General features: G+C 42.9%; 1 protein-coding gene across 1 annotated transcript in view; it reads right to left on the bottom strand.

Annotated features, from left to right (window-relative positions):
- Nucleotides 1-20,180, bottom strand: part of ATXN10 (ataxin 10) — a 75,906-nt gene that overhangs the window by 5,226 nt on the left and 50,500 nt on the right. Inside the window, exon 10 of the mRNA XM_063308297.1 lies at nucleotides 17,453-17,516. Coding sequence (XP_063164367.1) covers nucleotides 17,453-17,516 — 64 coding nt within the window. The remainder of the gene's footprint in view (nucleotides 1-17,452; nucleotides 17,517-20,180) is intronic.

Raw genomic sequence — 20,180 nt, 5'->3', positions numbered from 1 at the left:
AAACAGGTAATTTATTGCACACTGAATTTCTACTTACACAACTTTAATGATTATTAAACAGGAAACAAGAGACAAATCCCTCACTAACATTTATTATAGGCTCCTGTTGTAAGATTTATATCCCACATTCCAGGAAGAAAAAATTAAAATGAGTATGACAACCATAATAAGCAGCAGCATATTATTTCAATAACACTTAGAGTGGGATTACAATCAGCTTTAGATGTACATGACTTGGTCCTTCCTCATAACAATCACCAAAAGCACCATCGTTTAGCAAGAAACTGTGAAATGACCTTTTTGCCATCATACAGAATAAACTAATCCTGTAATTAAGAAGAAAAACCCTCTGAATATTTGTAAGGCCCGATATCCTAGCTCAAGGGCACTGTAAGTAATATTATGAAATAATATAGATGTTAACAGTAAAATACATAGGGAATAAGCCATCATACAGTTTGTTTGTTCATGTTATTCTCTTTTCTCTACTCCAAGGAAATTTGCCAAGTTTCTTTAAAAAAAAAAGGACTGGGCTGCTGTAGCAAGTTTATAGCTTTCTTTTTTTCTTGTGCAACTTTCCAATTCAATGTCATGAATATGCATGATTCTCCTTTAATCCACTGCGTGAGTCGGAGACCTCTGGATGGCACATAAGACACAAGTGTCACAGGAGATTAAACAAAGCCCTCAGTTAATATTCACATTACCCTCTTGTTCTTTCTCAAAAGATAGATAGAAGATTGAACATATTCTGAAGTCTATAATCCAACCAACACTTTAAGCCCTTTATTGTTTATGCAGCTTTAGAAAGGGCGCTTCTAAAGTTTCCATAGTTACAACAAACAGGAGCCCATTTGTTGCCAAACTCAACAAAAGGAAATAAAACATAGCAATCACTGTAGCTCCAATTTGGCCCATTTGCTTTGGATTTCTGAAAAAACAGGAACACAATGCAGCATTACGATGAACCTGGTTAATGGTATGATAAGCTGACCATTCCATTCCTTTCTTTAAAAAAAGGCTCTTACAAAACCAGCTTAATTTCACGTCCCCAGTTTAAGCTCCAACCTTAATAACACCACAGAGTGAAATATTATGCCAATTTACCTCATTCAGAAAAACCCTTCTGATATTTTTTGAAGTTCCTTAGAATTGCAAGAAACATTTCTCTTGCCATAATCTAGAATAATTTGCAGCATATTTGGCCAACTCACAATTGAGCGAGCAGAAATTATTAAGTGAGGCAAAGCAGTTACGGGAAAGGCAAAATCCAGGGATTGTTATAGGGATTATTGCAACAGAGATGAAAAATAGATGGCAAATACTTTCATGTTTTTACAGAAGGTATAACTGACCACACTTGGAACAGCATGTCCAATCCTGGACAAAAGAGAAAACGGGTCCTAAATTATTAGAAGAGCCTGTCTGCAAAATCTATTTAGCTCAGAAAACAGGACACAAGAGAGGGAAGTTACAGAGAAGTGTAAGGAAAAAAGACATTTGTCTCCCTTTCTCATATATTAGAGCCAAGGCTCAACCAAGGAGATTTAGAACTAATAAACGCAGCGCTTCTGCTTCTGCTTCTGCTTCTTCTTCTGCTCAAAGCTACCTTTGGGGATTTGGTACCATCAGACATGCCGATAGCCCCAGGAATGATGGCAACTCTAAAGGAGATTACAGACGCAAGGAGAGGAAGTCAACCAACGTCTTCCAGGCTCAGAGGCAGCCTGCTTCTGCGTGCCACTCGCTATGGTCCTTCTGTCCTCTTTGTAGGCCCTGGCGGAACAAGACCCACGGCTCGGAAGTCAGTGGTCTGGCCCAGTGGGGTTCTTTGCAGGCTCTTCTGAAAAGCAGTACATTTGCGGAGCTTCTTTTTTGTGCCACAGGTCTCCATAATATAAGAGAAAAAAGGCAGAGGGAGGAAGACAAGTGACCCCTGAACACTGGAAAGGTAGCAAGGCGAGATTTCTCCCAGCCCGGGGCACAAAAAAAATAGGCCAGACCTGGAGAAACAGCCACAAGATAACACTGCCTGCAGATTTGCTTCTTCCCCCCAACCTGACTGCTCACACAAAAACTGCATGGAACATTCAACAAGGGCACATTGTCTATAAATATAATCGGGGTTTATGTCTTTGGTTCATTGCAGGGTTTTTTGGAATCTTTAACAATTTGTCACTTCGGAGTTTGAGAAGCCACTTATTTCTGACATACTCAAGAAAGGAAACTTCAACTTGGAAATAGTGATGTTAAGAATAATTCAGGGTAAAAAGAATAATTGGAAGGAAAGGTTCATAGTGGTAACTCAGAACAATTAATTATTTTACACCTCTTAGATGAAAGCAGCTTTAGATATCAGGAGGCCTCTTTGAAGTTCTGTCAAATTTGTAAATGAGCAGCTTTTAAAAGACAAGTCAAACCTAGAATGCTAGCTTAAAACCAAAAAAATGGTGCATATACATTCTTGCCACAGCAGCTGCCCATATTTTCAAGTGACATTTCTAATCGAAACCTATAATTTATATGTAACTAAAAATCCTTTGCGTTTAAAAATAGGGAAGAAAAATCACACTCTTGGACGATGTAAAGCCAAACATTCCATGCCTATGATATTCAGTTTTAAAAGCTATTTTTATTTCAACCAGCCCCTCTTTAATGTTCTAGAGGACTGTGCCCAGATAAGTTCCGCTACCAAAAATTCTGCACATTGCTGCATTTTTCAATGAAGAAAACACCCTTCAACTATTATCGCTTAACAATTTGAAATGCAAAGCTTAAAAATGTAACAACGTAAAATGGCATTCAAATACCAATTAACACAACATGGCTATCTCCAGACCCAGCAAAATCCTACATGCCACCTTGTGTTCGCACTTCCCAGATGTACACAACTCCAAGTGTGCTCCTCTTTCTGCACTATGATACTTGCCCAAACCCCGATTCCAAACGCACTTTTCAAGATCTGTGGGAAGGCATCAGAATTGTCCTTGTCACATGCCAACAGTTGCCTGCAGAGACAGACAGGTTGGGATAAAATGGCTTCAGATGATTGTTATGAAATTCAGTGAGTTTTATGCATTGCTGAGAAGCATGCAATTAATCACGTGCCTTTCAATATTGCCATAAGAAAACTAAAGGTCCAAGATGATTGAATGGAAGGCAAAAGAACACAACGGCATCGTCTGTAATTCAGGTTCTTTGGGGGAAATATCTGTAGAGTTGTGAAGGAAGTATGCAGACTACAATTGCTCTTTGGATTTTTTTGCATTCTTAAATATGCCTCATTATTATTATTATTACTATTAGCATTATTATCCTCTGGATACTCTTTCAGTTAGGGACGCGGTGGCGCTGCAGGTTAAACCGCTGAGCTTGCCGATCGGAAGGTCGGCGGTTCGAATCCGCGTGACGGGGTGAGCTCCCGTTGCTAGTTCCAGCTCCTGCCAACCTAGCAGTTCAAAAACATGCAAGTGTGAGTAGATTAATAGGCACCGCTTCGGCGGGCAGGTAACAGCGTTCCGTGTAGTCATGCCAGCCACATGACCACGGAGGAAGTGTCTACAGACAAACGCCGGCTCTTCGGCTTTGAAACGGAGATGAGCACTGCCCCCTAGAGTCAGACACGACTGGACTTAATGTCAAGGGAAACCTTTACCTTTACTACTCTTTCAGTTACTACTTGGCAGAACAACAGAGGTATCTGCCTTCTGATACACATCCCTCTTACCTATGCATTTTATTTATTTATTTATTTATTTATATTTCAAATTTCCATCTCCCCCGAAAAAGGGACTCTGGGCAGTTTACAATTAGAATTAAAACACATAAATTACAATATAAATAACTCTATAAAATAAAATAAATATAAAATATAAAATCCAGCAGCGCAGATCTTGTTTGTTGGGGAGAGATTTATAATAGCCACCCCCAAGATGAACTTTTATTTTATTATTTTATTATTTTTCTACTTTCAGAACGGACATCAAGATGAATCTTTTGAATTTGGCCTCTTAAATAGTTTTCGTGGGTTTTTAAAAATCATTTTTAGAATGTTAATATAATTAACTTTGTATGATGCAGCTTCAGTGACATCCATATACTATTCATCCAGGGTGGCTTAATGGAAAGAAGTAGAAATAAAGAACTGGAATACAACACACTTTATCTGAAGACCTCATGCTACTAACTGTGCAAAATAAGCCATAAAAGAAGATTAAAAATAAAAGAACATAAAATGCTTAATTGAAAAAGCCCATTCCAATACTGGGTGACTCCCCAGCCTTGGGTTAAGAGTCACACCTGTCTTGCCTGAAGTTACAGAGTGGAGGCTGGCAATACTGGGGGCCACCACCAAGAAAGCCTGTTTTTTGCCAGCTGCAAAGGGGCGTTTGCTTAGACTCTGAAGCTAATTTGATTCCACATGAAGGACCACCAATCAAATGCCGTAATTCTTGTTTCTTCCACCAAAAAGAAGTGCTGTCTTCATTTTCCAGCTAGCTAGACATGACTTCTTCCAAGGTCAATAAGCTGTTAGAGTCTCAAATAAGTTCTCTTCCTGTGTTTTCTTCCTTCTTTTCCAGGGATAAGGAACAACTGCATCCCAGTTACAGGATATTGTGCATGTCCTGGGAGGAATTAGGTTTTGTACTTTTTGTACAATATTTTGGAGGTCCCCACATTTCTCAGAAGCCCCATTATGGTTACTATGCTGTTAACACTATGATCAGTGAGACTGCAGTGAAAGGGAACAAACACTTCTCATTTATTTATTACCGAAGCTGTTTACAACAACAACAACAATAAAAACTATTTTAAAAATCCATACGGGAAAGTCAACACAAAAAAGTAGCTTTCCAAAGAGCACCTATGGCACGTCTACATTGGTGACAGAGAAGGTACACCAGGCAGGCGTCTATAAGCCATAACATGGCTAGGTTCATCAGGATGGCTACAGAGCCTGGGGGCTTATATCTGTATTATATATGGAAGGAGACATGCTGATACATCCTAGCTTAGGGACAAACCCTGGCAGCCCACTGCAGATCTTCCACCATAGATGTAAAACATAAATCTAGGTGGCAAGACACCACAGTTGGCATCTTAGCTCCTGTATTCTCCACTGGGGTGGGCTTCTGAACCAGTCTTATGGCAACTACTGTACATAGACAGGATATTATAGTAATCCAGATTTCAGATTACCAGTCTTTCTCCTGCCTTGGGAACAAAACCCATCAACCTAGGTTGGCCACAGACAATGATCTTCTGAGGCAACGGTTGCCCGTGCGGGATGCAGCTCTTTCCAGAATGGATCACGCTATTAATCCCCTGCCCCCCAAACCCATTCAGCCACAATCATACCCCTATTCATCTTCAGCTGCTTAACCCTTATCCAACCCATCACTGCCCTTCAGCACCATTCCCCATCCACAATCTTTCCCAAATTCAGATGCCACAGGGAAAACTATAATGAGATAATCATACTAATATGGCCTCGGTAGCCTTTTAATTATTAAATTGCAAGCTCTAACTGTTCAAAAATGCAGTCACTGTACTCTGAAAATGCTGTCATAGTAACATTGTGGCCATGAACAAATAAAGGAAAACGGTTGGTGAAATGGCTTCCGGGTGATGCCGTGTGAGACAATGAACACAGGCTGAATATTCGCTGGAAATGTCAGCACCTATTCATTATGTCAAATGGCATGACCATTTCACCAATTAAGAGCTGCCCTGAAATCCTATACTTTATGATTAAACTAACATTGTATTTTAAAATTTAATTCATTTATTAATTAACTGGTAAAAAGACAAATGACTCGGCAACTGAAATATTCTTTCAGTTGAGACACAGAGCCTCAAAGTTTAACCCATTCTAGCTTTCACCTGAATACACCCATCTGGCTGTTCTCCACTTTACCAACTCGTCTGTCTTTTCAGGACCAGATAGGCAGCAAAACAGGGGGCTTCGTGAGCCCCTCCCTGGGTTCCACATGAGAGTTTTGTGACTGATAAACTCTGCAAGGCAGGCTTAGGATCTAAACGTAAGTATTACAACAATTCCCGTTTGTTCGGCTTACTTTGGTACAGACAAGTCACTTTATGTCTTGTAAATGACATTTTAATTTTGCTTTTATTTGCCTTTTTGTCCGTAATCCACTCTGAATATTTTGACCCCAGAAATGTGTAACATACCATCTTTTGTTAGGATGGTGTGTCTGGTTTCCACACAAGAGCACCTACAGTTCATGCCTGATTGCTGCTTTGAAATTATGCCATTGTACTAAACAGAAAGACCAAGAGAGGCGTTCACACCTTTGAAACGTAAGATACCCGTTTTACTTTTTCAGTGGCACAGATTGATTTCCCCACACGCAGCCTGTCTCCAGCTGCACTTTAGAAGTGCATGAAATGCTGGTCGGTTTCTCCAGGAAAGTCTTTCCTGGCATATCACAGAACAATCTGCCATTGTCGTATGCCACAGCAACTTGATTTCTCTTAGATTTAACCTGAGGTTTCATAAACCACAATTATACTAATCACTGCCATGAGGTTAAAACTATTTTGCCTTTACCTCCAAGATGATTGTCAGATGGAATATAATGATAGAAAACGTTCTTCAAACAGAGATCGGTAAAAATTAGCTTTTATTTATATTTTCAGCATTTTATCCAAGCAAAAGCTGTCGATGTGCAGATCTGCAACAACCGATGCAGAAGAGAAACCACAGGTTTTCCTTGCACAAATGCTGCCAATTTTTGGTTCCTTCTCAGGAGCCAGCAGCCTGATCACCCGGAGAGACAACCCCATTTTCTCCTCTTCAAGTATTCCCAATATTTCGGTTACAGGACTGTTTGCCAACTGATGTTAACACAACACAGAAGCTTTTGCTACAAGTCTTTTGAATCAAAAGCCGCTTCCTTTCATCAACCAGACATTAAACCGTCCATCATCAGAATTGTCTGCTACCAACCAGCACAAAACCATGTGTGCAAGAACCGAAGGCAGTTATGGAACATCACCCTGGCTGAAATCCTGAAGCCGCTTATTCCGAAGTAGTTCCAGAGACAGAGGGTGACTACTCTACAGTAAGTGGATCCTGTTTTTCCCAGCTAATGGGGAACAGATTTTCATTTTCAGGAGGAATTGGGGAAGGAAATTATCTGATTGCAAGGAGAGGTCTCGTTACAAGGCAAATAAAACGGACAAAAATTAACTTTATTTATGTAAAAATGTCTATCCCACCTTTCCAGTGCATATGCATCATTTTAAGTTACCAATTCTGAAAAATAGCTGTTTAGGGTAAGATAAAGGTCTTACTAGATTAAAAAACTTGAGAAGAGGGAAGTTTACCTTCTAGTGCAACTAAGTACTTCCTTCTGCACTTTGAGACAAATTCTTATTGACTGACTGACTGAACTTATCTAGCTGCCCAACTCCCTTGCATGTGCCGAGCAGCGTACACAATTAAAACAAAACTAAACCATCAATATTAAATTATCCATTTAACAGTTAAAAAGCTGTCAAGCTTATGCCAGCCATTTAAGGGGCTCCACGCTTCCAGGGGATCCCCAGGCCCGATGGCAAAGCCAATATAATCCTTGCATGGCCAACATGGTGCTGGGTGAAATAATGGAACCCAGTGGAAAATGTCCTGTCGCCAGGAAGGGAAGAGAAATTCAAGCTCCCTCACTAGGCTTCCCATCCCACAGTAATGATGGAGGAGGACCCAGCTTCTCCATCCCCAAGGCTTCCTGGGCCCTGATCCAATATGCAAGAAAGGAAGATAAGATAGATCAGGAAAAAAAAAAAGCATGGACCCCATAAGATGAGTTGCACCAATAGGGAACTTCCAGGAGGTACTGCAATATGCAGACCCAACCTCCAGCCCCTCCCAGCAGCCCCCACACCTCTTAGCCCTCCACCTCACCAGACCTGCAGGGCCTGCTTGCTCTTTCTTGCAGGTGCAAAGCGAGGGAGTGCAAGGAGGCCAGCAATGTCTAGAGAGAGACTAAACATGCCGCTGTAGTGGGTAATCAGAGGGTGCAAGGTGGGGAAGTCATGGAAATCAGGGGTTCACTGTCCCCTCTTGACTTGGCAGCTGCCCAAAGACTAGTGACATTTCTGCAAAGTTTGCCCTCTCTACCTCCAACCAGGCTGAGGTTGGGATGGGAGACCACAGGATACATGAGAAGTTGAGGAACCTCCAGAAGAACACAACTGGAGTCCACAATTGTCAAGAAAACTACATGGCTGCTCCACTAGGGTTGAGCTCAACTTGAGGGCATTTGTACTCTCATCCCCCTTCCCCAACAGAAATATTTGAAAGCCATCTCCTAGTGTTAATCCTGGTTTCCCAAGATCAAACAGGAGCCAGCCAAAACCCATTGTCATCGTTTCCTTCTCCTCTAACCATGAACATGGGACCCTCTGATTTATTATCGGCACACTCACCCATACACTAATTCTTCCTAGGCAAGTTTACTCAGAAGTAAGGCTTCCAAAGGGACTTCCCCACAAAAGGGTAACATCCCCAACAATCCTCATGCATTCAGAGGGGAAGCCCACTTGTATCTGTCCTGAAGAATCCTCCTATGGCTCAGTTGGCCCAGATCTACAGAGGAAGCCTTCCCAGTCCCCACTACAGGGAATCTACTCTATGGGAGGGAAGGAATGCCACCCACCCTCTTGCAGGGGTCCTGAAATTCACTGGGAACAAGGAGGAAATTTCTCTGAAGGATATGCACAGCCCTAAATATATAGGGGGAAGGAGGAAACCTGGAACAAATAGGGAATGGAATGAGGAGAACACAGAGAGAAAGAAGGAAATCTCCTGCACACACACACACATACCCCACTCACAGGGACACGAGAGAGGAGAGAAGTACAGCACTCCCCTATACAACAGAGGATCAGAAAATCTTTCCCACATCTATATACATTAGAGTGGGATGCATCTGCAAACTTCCTAAGCAGGTCTATCAGGGTACAGTCAAAACAGCTGAGCTGGCAGAAATGACTGTGCAACCAAAGCTCTGCCTTTTTTTTTCAAATGTGCATTGTGTGTGTGACAAACATAAAAATCAGGTGGAGCTTCAGTTGCACTCACAGCTGCTATCTTGACTTTTTTTACCATATCCTGTAGACACTCTGATTATGCAGAGAGAGAGGAAAAAAAGAAAGATTGGGGCAGGAAGGACAGAAGACTAATTTGCAAACAGCCAGGCAGAGGCTGGTTGGCACAACACATCAGAGGAGGTGAAAATGGGGTTTTCAGGTGCAGTACAAGAGGAATGGTGAAAGGACCACCAACCCACCTCCCTGGCAAGCAGAGCTGCAAAGATACAGCCACAGATACGGAAAAATGTTCCCAAATGCATGTGCAGAAATCATGTCAAGAATTCACTCACGTACACAAAGGGCCATGAGCACCCCCCATCCATACGTAAGCACAGAAGCTAGTTGTCAATAGTATCAACATTCCTTCTGAATGGTTGGGTGCCAAGGAAACTGAACAAGCAAGGGTAAGTCAACTGCAGGGAACTGAATGGTTGTTTTGTATTGCTCCCGTCTTCAGAATGAGATGCCTGCACTAACCAAAAGAAGAATTCCATCTTGGGAGAGGGAAGTCCAAACATCCTTCAGGTCAATTTTTGCCAGCATTGAGATTTGACAGGCCAAAAGCAGAAATTATACAGCAAGTATTTGATACAGATTTTCAAAAAGATCTAGACACATCCCCAAGATTTTTATAGGCTGGGGACTAATGAGATGGTCTTCCCTCTCACAAGATACTTGTGGGATTTTACTTATGCAAGGGTCAAAAAGAGCTTCCTTGGAGGGAAAGAACGCGGAGATAAAAGCCGAACTGATCTATCTTTGTGGAGCTCAAGAAATTAAGTGGCCGTGCACATACTGTGGCATTGCTTCTTCTGCTCCATCTCTGCCCAGATCTCCTGAACAGATGCCCCAGTATGAGCATCTTCAGAGGGAGACCTGTCAGAACCAGAGATGGGGATATCCTCCTCATCTTAGACCAGTACCCTAAGATCACAACACTCTTTTCTGGTGCTACAGGGAGCGGTGGCAAATTCCTACAAATGTCTACAATTCAGCAATAATAAAATGGTCTATTCCTGGATAATGCTATACTCTAGATTGTGTTTCTGTGATGGTTTTCAAGTGTTTTAAACCCACCATTAGAAACTTCCCCTTTTATTTTCTTATATTATGATCACTGGCTGAAATCAGTGATGACAAATTGAATGGAAAACAACCATATCCATAGATCCAGATGATAGTGATCCAAAGCTTTTTAGAAACAGAGCAGGAAATCTTGATCTTCGTACAAAACAATGTAAAATGTCCCTAAGTTAGGCTGCTGTGGGAAGGACTGGGAATTGTCCAATATACAGTACATTTTTAAAAATTAATTGTGTTAAGTTTTAAAAAAGGATTCAGAGATGATCCAGGAGATGGAAAGCTTTACGCAAGAAAAATGACCAAACGTGTCTCATACAGACAAATCAAGGTTAACCCTGCCTCCCTCACCCTTTTGCCCTGGAGCGGATGTTAAGAACCCTGCCGGCAGATCTGGCAGATCAGGGAGGCAAATGTCTGTCCCTTTCTCTGACTCAAGAGAAGCCGAATGAATCGCTGAGCAGAGAGAAAAGTCCATAATTAACACATCACCAAACAATGGAGGGATGACCACCAACTGAGAGAGCTTTGAAAGAGGATTAGACAAACTCATTGAGGTTATTCATGGCTGCCACAGCTCTGCACTGCCTGCTAGCTATTGCTCCCTTCCTTCATATCTAAGATGCAATTCCCCCCCAATTTTACCGCCAAGAGAATATAAAACAGTTGTGGAAAGAATAAGCTCTGAACCCTCAGATCATGTTTGGGGGTGGTAGATGTCTCAGGGCTACCTGGTTGGAAAGATCAGCAGAAGATGCTTTGCATCTGGGTCTTCCTTCCTGGGAATCTGTTGGTCAGCAGGGGGGCAGAATATGGACCGCCGGTGTCCAAAGAAGGAGTGATGTCATGTGCACCAGGAGGTCACCACACAAATGACCTCATGGCATCAAAGTGGCTTCTAACAGACACCCACGCATGGGGCTACGTGGATCTTACTCCTGATCCAGTACAGCTTACCTTACCATTTACATACCTCATTTTTCCATTTTCTGGATAAAAGCTGAATCCAGTAAAATTAAAATGGATTATTTTGTATTGGTATTTCACTATTTTTTTCTAACACAAATGCTTCCAAACCACCATTATGATAAAATTGGAGACATCTGTTACATGTTGGCTCCAATTTCATAAGAAATCTTAAGAAATCCTAAGAAGACATGAAGCTTAGACGTAAGTCCTTCTGCACCTTCATGGTATTTATAAAGGAGCCCCCCCACTCTCCAAGTACTCTAGCTGTTTGAGGGCATTCTAAGGTTCCTTCAGCCCAAGAGGTGAGGAATCAGGATCCAGAAGCACAGACTCTCCACGGCTTTCAGGGATTAGATCACCTAAGATCCAAAGGACCCCATGCGTATCAGCTGCCAGGATTTATCTTTCCCAGCGAGCTTTTGGAGACTGACCATCTTGAGCTCAGTATGGCCACTTCAATCCTGTTATTAGTTTTCATTCTAAATTTAAGCTTAATCTGAATAAAGCATATAAATAAAGCAATCATATTTTTTTAAGGCTTCCAGGCTTCCTGGGGGAAAAAAGGTGCAGCTGTTTTCGTGAGTTATCTGATTAAAGAAACCATATTTTTAATACAACTTATTCAAACTGCAGTGTTTTCTTTCAGGCTTACATAGAAGCCTAAAAATATGTGTTTTAAATGGATGTTGTACCTGGAATTCTTCCTCCAAATTTTCAAGGCAGACAAAATTAGCCCTATTAAATAATGTAGCTCTCACACTCTTTAAACAACATTCTATATGAGCAACAACACAGGGAATTAATTTTGCATACTCTATCATAAACACTTCAGCAAAGGATCGTTACCTTGTCGTGGTGCTGGAGCTTGAGCACCTCAATGATGCCATGAGCTAAACCGTGAAGGGCCACCCAAGACGGGAAGGTCATGACAGAGAGGTCAGACTAAATGCGATCCCTGGGGAAGGTAATGGCAACCCACCTCAGTATTCTTGCCGTGAAAACTAAATGGATCAGTACAACCAGAGATATGTCGGTATACCATCGGAATATGAGACCACCAGGTCGGAAGATGGTCAAAATGCTACTGGGGAGGAACAGAGGATGAGCTCAACTAGCCCCAGACGTGATGACGCAGCTAGCTCAAAGCCGAAAGGACGGCTAGCGGCCGACGGTGCTGGTGGTGAACGGCGAATCCAATGTTCTAAGGATCAACACACCATCGGAACCTGGAATGTAAGATCTATGAGCCAGGGCAAATTGGATGTGGTTATTGGTGAGATGTCAAGATTAAAGATAGACATTCTGGGCGTCAGTGAACTGAAATGGACTGGAATGGGCCACTTCACATCAAATGACCACCAGATCTACTACTGCGGACAAGAGGACCACAGAAGAAATGGAGTAGCCTTCATAATTAATAGTAAAGTGGCTAAAGCAGTGCTTGGATACAACCCAAAAAATGACAGAATGATCTCAATTCGAATTCAGGGCAAGCCATCTAACATCACAGTGATCCAAATATACGCCCCAACCACAAATGCTGAAGAAGCTGAAGTAGAGCAGTTCTATGAGGATCTGCAGCACCTACTGGACAACACGCCTAAAAGAGATGTTATTTTCATCACAGGAGACTGGAATGCTAAGGTGGGCAGTCAAATGACACCTCGAATTACAGGTAAGTATGGCCTGGGAGAACAAAACGAAGCAGGACACAGGCTGATAGAATTTTGCCAAGGCAATTCACTCTGCATAACAAACACTCTCTTCCAACAACCTAAGAGACGGCTTTATACATGGACTTCACCAGATGGACAACACCGAAATCAGATTGATTACATCCTTTGCAGCCAAAGGTGGCGGACATCTGTACAGTCGGTAAAAACAAGGCCTGGAGCTGACTGTAGTTCAGATCACGAACTTCTTCTTGCACAATTTAGGATCAGACTAAAGAGATTAGGGAAGACCCACAGATCAACTAGATATGAGCTCACTAATATTCCTAAGGAATATGCAGTGGAGGTGAAGAATAGATTTAAGGGACTGGACTTAGTAGATAGGGTCCCGGAAGAACTCTGGACAGAAGTTGGCAGCATTGTTCAGGAGGCGGCAACAAAATACATCCCAAAGAAAGAGAAAACCAAGAAGGCAAAATGGCTGTCTGCTGAGACACTAGAAGTAGCCCAAGAAAGAAGGAAAGCAAAAGGCAACAGTGATAGGGGGAGATATGCCCAATTAAATGCAAAATTCCAGAGGTTAGCCAGAAGAGATAAGGAATTATTTTTAAACAAGCAATGCGCAGAAGTGGAAGAAGACAATAGAATAGGAAGGACAAGAGACCTCTTCCAGAAAATTAGAAACATTGGAGGTAAATTCCAGGCAAAAATGGGTATGATCAAAAACAAAGATGGCAAGGACCTAACAGAAGAAGAAGAGATCAAGAAAAGGTGGCAGGAATATACAGAAAACCTGTATAGGAAGGATAACAATATCGGGGATAGCTTTGACGGTGTGGTCGGTGAGCTAGAGCCAGACATCCTGAAGAGTGAAGTTGAGTGGGCCTTAAGAAGCATTGCTAATAACAAGGCAACAGGAGACGACGGCATCCCAGCTGAACTGTTCAAAATCTTGCAAGATGATGCTGTCAAGGTAATGCATGCTATATGCCAGCAAATTTGGAAAACACAAGAATGGCCATCAGACTGGAAAAAATCAACTTATATCCCCATACCAAAAAAGGGGAACACTAAAGAATGTTCAAACTATCGAACAGTGGCACTCATTTCACATGCCAGTAAGGTAATGCTCAAGATCCTGCAAGGTAGACTTCAGCAGTTCATGGAGCGAGAATTGCCAGATGTACAAGCTGGGTTTAGAAAAGGCAGAGGAACTAGAGACCAAATTGCCAATATCCGCTGGATAATGGAAAAAGCCAGGGAGTTTCAGAAAAACATCTATTTCTGTTTTATTGACTATTCTAAAGCCTTTGACTGTGTGGACCATAACAAATTGTGGCAAGTTCTTAGTGGTATGGGGATACCAAGTCATCTTGTATGCCTCCTGAAGAATCTGTATAACGACCAAGTAGCAACAGTAAGAACAGACCACGGAACAACGGACTGGTTTAAGATTGGGAAAGGAGTACGGCAGGGCTGTATACTCTCACCCTACCTATTCAACTTGTATGCAGAACACATCATGCGACAAGCTGGGCTTGAGGAATCCAAGGCTGGAGTTAAAATCTCTGGAAGAAACATTAACAATCTCAGATATGCAGATGATACCACTTTGATGGCTGAAAGTGAAGAGGAACTGAGGAGCCTTATGATGAAGGTGAAAGAAGAAAGTGCAAAAGCTGGTTTGCAGCTAAACCTCAAAAAAACCAAGATTATGGCAACCAGCTTGATTGATAACTGGCAAATAGAGGGAGAAAATGTAGAAGCAGTGAAAGACTTTGTATTCCTAGGTGCAAAGATTACTGCAGATGCTGACTGCAGTCAGGAAATCAGAAGACGCTTAATCCTTGGGAGAAGAGCAATGACAAATCTCGATAAAATAGTTAAGAGCAGAGACATCACACTGACAACAAAGGCCCGCATAGTTAAAACAATGGTGTTCCCTGTAGTAACATACGGCTGCGAGAGCTGGACCATAAGGAAGGCTGAGCGAAGGAAGATCGATGCTTTTGAACTGTGGTGTTGGAGGAAAATTCTGAGAGTGCCTTGGACTGCAAGAAGATCCAACCAGTCCATCCTCCAGGAAATAAAGCCAGACTGCTCACTTGAGGGAATGATATTAAAGGCAAAACTGAAATACTTTGGCCACATAATGAGAAGACAAGACAGCCTGGAGAAGATGCTGATGCTAGGGAGAGTGGAAGGCAAAAGGAAGAGGGGCCGACCAAGGGCAAGATGGATGGATGATATTCTAGAGGTGACGGACTCGTCCCTGGGGGAGCTGGGGGTGTTGACGACCGACAGGAAGCTCTGGCGTGGGCTGGTCCATGAAGTCACGAAGAGTCGGAAGCGACTAAACGAATAAACAACAATGGAAAAAGCCAGGGAGTTTCAGAAAAACATCTATTTCTGTTTTATTGACTATTCTAAAGCCTTTGACTGTGTGGACCATAACAAATTGTGGCAAGTTCTTAGTGGTATGGGGATACCAAGTCATCTTGTATGCCTCCTGAAGAATCTGTATAACGACCAAGTAGCAACAGTAAGAACAGACCACGGAACAACAGACTGGTTTAAGATTGGGAAAGGAGTACGGCAGGGCTGTATACTCTCACCCTACCTATTCAACTTGTATGCAGAACACATCATGCGACAAGCTGGCCTTGAGGAATCCAAGGCTGGAGTTAAAATCTCTGGAAGAAACATTAACAATCTCAGATATGCAGATGATACCACTTTGATGGCTGAAAATGAAGAGGAACTGAGGAGCCTTATGATGAAGGTGAAAGAAGAAAGTGCAAAAGCTGGTTTGCAGCTAAACCTCAAAAAAACCAAGATTATGGCAACCAGCTTGATTGATAACTGGCAAATAGAGGGAGAAAATGTAGAAGCAGTGAAAGACTTTGTATTCCTAGGTGCAAAGATTACTGCAGATGCTGACTGCAGTCAGGAAATCAGAAGACGCTTAATCCTTGGAAGAAGAGCAATGACAAATCTCGATAAAATAGTTAAGAGCAGAGACATCACACTGACAACAAAGGCCCGCATAGTTAAAGCAATGGTGTTCCCTGTAGTAACATATGGCTGCGAGAGCTGGACCATAAGGAAGGCTGAGCGAAGGAAGATCGATGCTTTTGAACTGTGGTGTTGGAGGAAAATTCTGAGAGTGCCTTGGACTGCAAGAAGATCCAACCAGTCCATCCTCCAGGAAATAAAGCCAGACTACTCACTTGAGGGAATGATATTAAAGTCAAAACTGAAATACTTTGGCCACATAATGAGAAGACAGGACAGCCTGGAGAAGATGCTGATGCTAGGGAGAGTGGAAGGCAAAAGGAAGAGGGGCCGACCAAGGGCAAGGTGGATGGATGATATTCTAGAGGTGACGGACTCGTCCCTGGGGGAGCAGGGGGTGTTGACGACCGACAGGAAGCTCTGGCGTGGGCTGGTCCATGAAGTCACGAAGAGTCGGAAGCGACTAAACGAATAAACAACAACATCATAAACAGCTTTTTTATAAAAAAAAAAAACTCACGTTCTTGTGGAGCTTTCAATTCAAGCCTTCTTACTTTGAACAAAAATAATCTTTCCTTTTTTATCAAAGAATACCAGATTCTTACATTAAAAGATAGACAGACAGACAGACAGATCAAATGTAATAAGGTATGCAAAATAGATTAACTGCCTGCTAACCTATTAATTTGTTTGGTTCAGCTGACTGATCAGATGTTGCTTGACGCAAAAGATTCAGGACTAATTACAATGACCAAGTTTGGTTAGGTATCATTACTAATCCTAATTTAATGTGACAACAATGAATCTGGGATATTCAGAAAGTTAGAGAACAAGATATAATGAGCTACAACCAATCCCATTTCTTTAAAAACTGTCCAAAAAGATATAGTTTCTCCCTTTGATTGTTACCCATCAAAAGAGGTAAGGCCATCTTAGCATAAGAGATTTAAAACTCAACCAGATTACAGGGAAGGAAAGAGGGAGGGAGGAAAAAAGAAAGAAAGAAAGAAAGAAAGAAAGAAAGAAAGAAAGAAAGAAAGAAAGAAGGAAGGAAGGAAGGAAGGAAGGAAGGAAGGAAGGAAGGAAGGAAGGAAGGAAGGAAGGAAGGAAGGAAAATTTTGTTTTTAATTTTTCTTGAAGATACTTGTACAGAATTGTCCAAAATCTTCTAATTTTCCATTAATTTATTTTACTATTAATTATAATACAAAATTATAAGCCAGAATAAAAAGCAAAATGAAAAGTAATTACCTTCTATTAAAAGTGTATTGTTGCTTCCTCTTGCTGAAAAAAAATAAAGATGGGGGGGAAAATTCTGAAACAAATAGTGCATCCCACCAAATTACAAAGCAGCTTTTGTGCTGAGAGCAAATGGAGTCGAGTCTTGGAGTTAGTGTCAACTATGAAAACTAGGGAAAGAATCAAGAGTAGATCAAAATAAGCTTCTCTGTTGATCTTTCTCAAGAATAGGGCTTTGCAACCTTTTTCAAAGCACCAGAACAATTCTGTATTATCCCCAAAGAATCGATATACAAACCTGAACCCCACCCAAGGAATACGTATTTACTGTAAGATTAAGATGCTAATAAAAAGGATACAAGGATTATTGTCATCAATGCTGCAGTTATCCAGGATCAGTGGGATGCCATTTAACTCATACACCTAGGTTAAAAAAAAGGCATATTTAATACCATTGTTATCGATTTACAGTATTTATATGCTGAAAATTCACAAAGACCCTGAGCAATGCACAGCAACCAAAACCACAGAAGAAAAACATATTATAACATAATCATGGATTCAATCATAAAATAAGCAGTGGTGCCCAACAGCCATATTGTGGGCCTGTAGGAATAAAGCAATCTTCAGGGCCTTCCTAAAGAAAAGAAGCTGTACTTCTGGGGAAGGAGTACTCCAGAATGGGGGGCTACTACCAAGAAGGACCGACGTCTTGACCCAACACCATCAACCTCCCAAGGGAGCAGCCTTCTCAGCAGAACTTCTCTAGATGAAGGGTAGAATCATGCTCGAAAAAAGCAGCAGGAAATTAGGAAAAGTTTGTTAAACATAAACCAAACACATACACTGATTCTCTAAACTGTAATGGTGGTTTAGGTATTCAGTCACATAGACAAGACTCATGCCTTGAGCTATACCATAATGCCATCTGCTTGGTTCAGGCATAGCCTGAAATATGACTTCAGCCAATGGTTAAAATGGAGGTTGCAGCCTACAATGTTCATTGCATTGGCTAAAATTAATTAATGCAGTATTTGGGGGGAAGGTGGCCAGGTCTTGGCACTAGTGGCATATTCTAGTTGCCTATGCTCAACCCTGAGACCTAGTCATTGGAGCTTCGGAGGCCTGGTTTTGACTGCTGATGATGAATGCCACGTCGGTCTGCAACAGTGGATGAGAGGGCCAACTGGCTTGCATTACCTGGTTGGGCACAGAGGTGGCAGTTCCCCTCTCAGAAATGTGCCCACCCAGGTTTTGGGTATGGCATCAGCTGAGACTTCAGGGCAGGGATGGATGTGTCACTGTTGTCATCCAGGAGACTCTGGTGGCTTCCAAGGGCCCTGCTCCACAGGTAAATGGACATAAACGCTTTGTGAAGTAGGGCTGTAGGATCAGATGGGATTGCTACTTCTGTACCTGCCTCCTTGCTACTCTGCAGCATCCCTGCCTGGTTGACTCTGTGGCTGGTTTGGTGGTGGAGTTCCCCAGGCTTATGGTCCTGCCTTCCCTGGGTCCAGAGCCAGAGGCCGCCAGGGTGTCCATGTCCAGAATGGCCCTGGTCCAGGTTACTGAAGGCCTGACTCACAGTGGCGGGGGTCGGGGGGTTGTCACACATCAGATCTGTTTTTTGCCTCAGGACAGTGGTGACATGATTTGGAGCTAGGGGTAATGTCATCAGTCCCTTCTCATGGACAGATCACTCCTTGTTAGCACTGGAGATTTCTCTGGCTGCACTGCAAGGAGGAGGGATCTCTTCAGTCAGTCTGCTCTAGGCACCTAATGGATTGGGCAGGGTCCAGAGGGAATTTAGGACAGTTCCTGAGGCTGTGGTGCACAACCTGACCGAGGCCTTAGTTGCTGCTTGGAATAAGCAAGCAATGGTGGCCTTGAATCATATGCCTCATGGACTCTGTGCGTCTGGATTCCAGAGGGCAACCTGGTTGTCGGAGGGACTGCAGGAGATGAAGTGGCGTAAAAGATGCTTAGGGCACTGCTGGAGGAAAACAAAGAGCCCAATAGAGCACAAGTGGGAGCCTGCATTAAGGACTAACCTACTTATTTCTCCACCCTTTTTGCATCCATCGATAGCTGCCCAGCAACCCTGTTTCATGTGACTCAAGTGGGGACAAGAGGACCTTTGCAGAGAACATCTGTCAGAGAAGGCCCCTCGAACTTGCTCAGACTATCCTGGTCCTGTGGACGTAAGTGTGGCTTGGCCTTGCCCAGTTATCTGGGCTGCGTTCAATCCAGTTACTCCTGAGGAAGCAGACAGGGTCCCTGGGTTGTTGAGTTCTGCCGCTTGTGTATTAGATCCGTGTCCCTCCTGATCGGCCAAGGCTTCCCAGGTGCTGGATCTAAGTGGTGGCAATTGCTTCTTTGCGGGAGGGGACAGTTCCATGTGTCTTAAAGGAGAAGGTGGTCTGCCCCCTTCTCAAGAAGTCATAATGGGACCTGGCAGTATGGACAGCTTTCATCTGGTCTCCAACCCTCCCTTTTTGCGGAAGTTGGTTGAGACCTTGGTCACCTCCCAACTGGACTACTGCAATGCACTCTACATGGGCCTGGCCTTGAAGAGTATCCCAAAGCTTCAGAATGGTCCGGAATGCAGTGGTGTGGGCAGTAGTGGGTGCCTCTCGGTGCGCCCACATAAAACCACTGCTGCACTGACTCCCAGTAGAGTCCTGGGTACAAGTCAAGGTGCTGGTTGTCACCTTGAAAGCCCAAAAAGGCATGGGCCAGTTACTTGCAAGACCAGCTGTCCCCAATGGTTTCTGCCTCTCCCAGTGGATCTAGCAGGCTGGGTATGCTCTGGGTCTCCTCAGTGAAACAATGGGGCCTGTTGGAGCCACCGAAGAGTGCCTTCTCTGCTACAGCCCCTGCCTTACAGAACAGCTCCCCCCCAGATGTATGGATGGCCCCAACCCAGCTGGCCTTCAGGAAAGCCATGAAGACCTGGCTTTTTCCCCAGCCACTGGGACCAGGGTGTTAATGGGGCTGGCACCGTGTTTGATCTGTGGATATTAGTTTTATTGAGGCCTCAACCTTGTCTTCTTCTGCTTTAATGTTGTTTTGATAATTCTATTATTG

This window comes from Candoia aspera, chromosome 7 (genome assembly GCF_035149785.1).
Source record: "Candoia aspera isolate rCanAsp1 chromosome 7, rCanAsp1.hap2, whole genome shotgun sequence".
Lineage (NCBI taxonomy): Eukaryota > Metazoa > Chordata > Lepidosauria > Squamata > Boidae > Candoia > Candoia aspera.
Note: the sequence above shows the minus strand (reverse complement) of the source record. Positions and strands in the feature narration are given on the sequence as shown.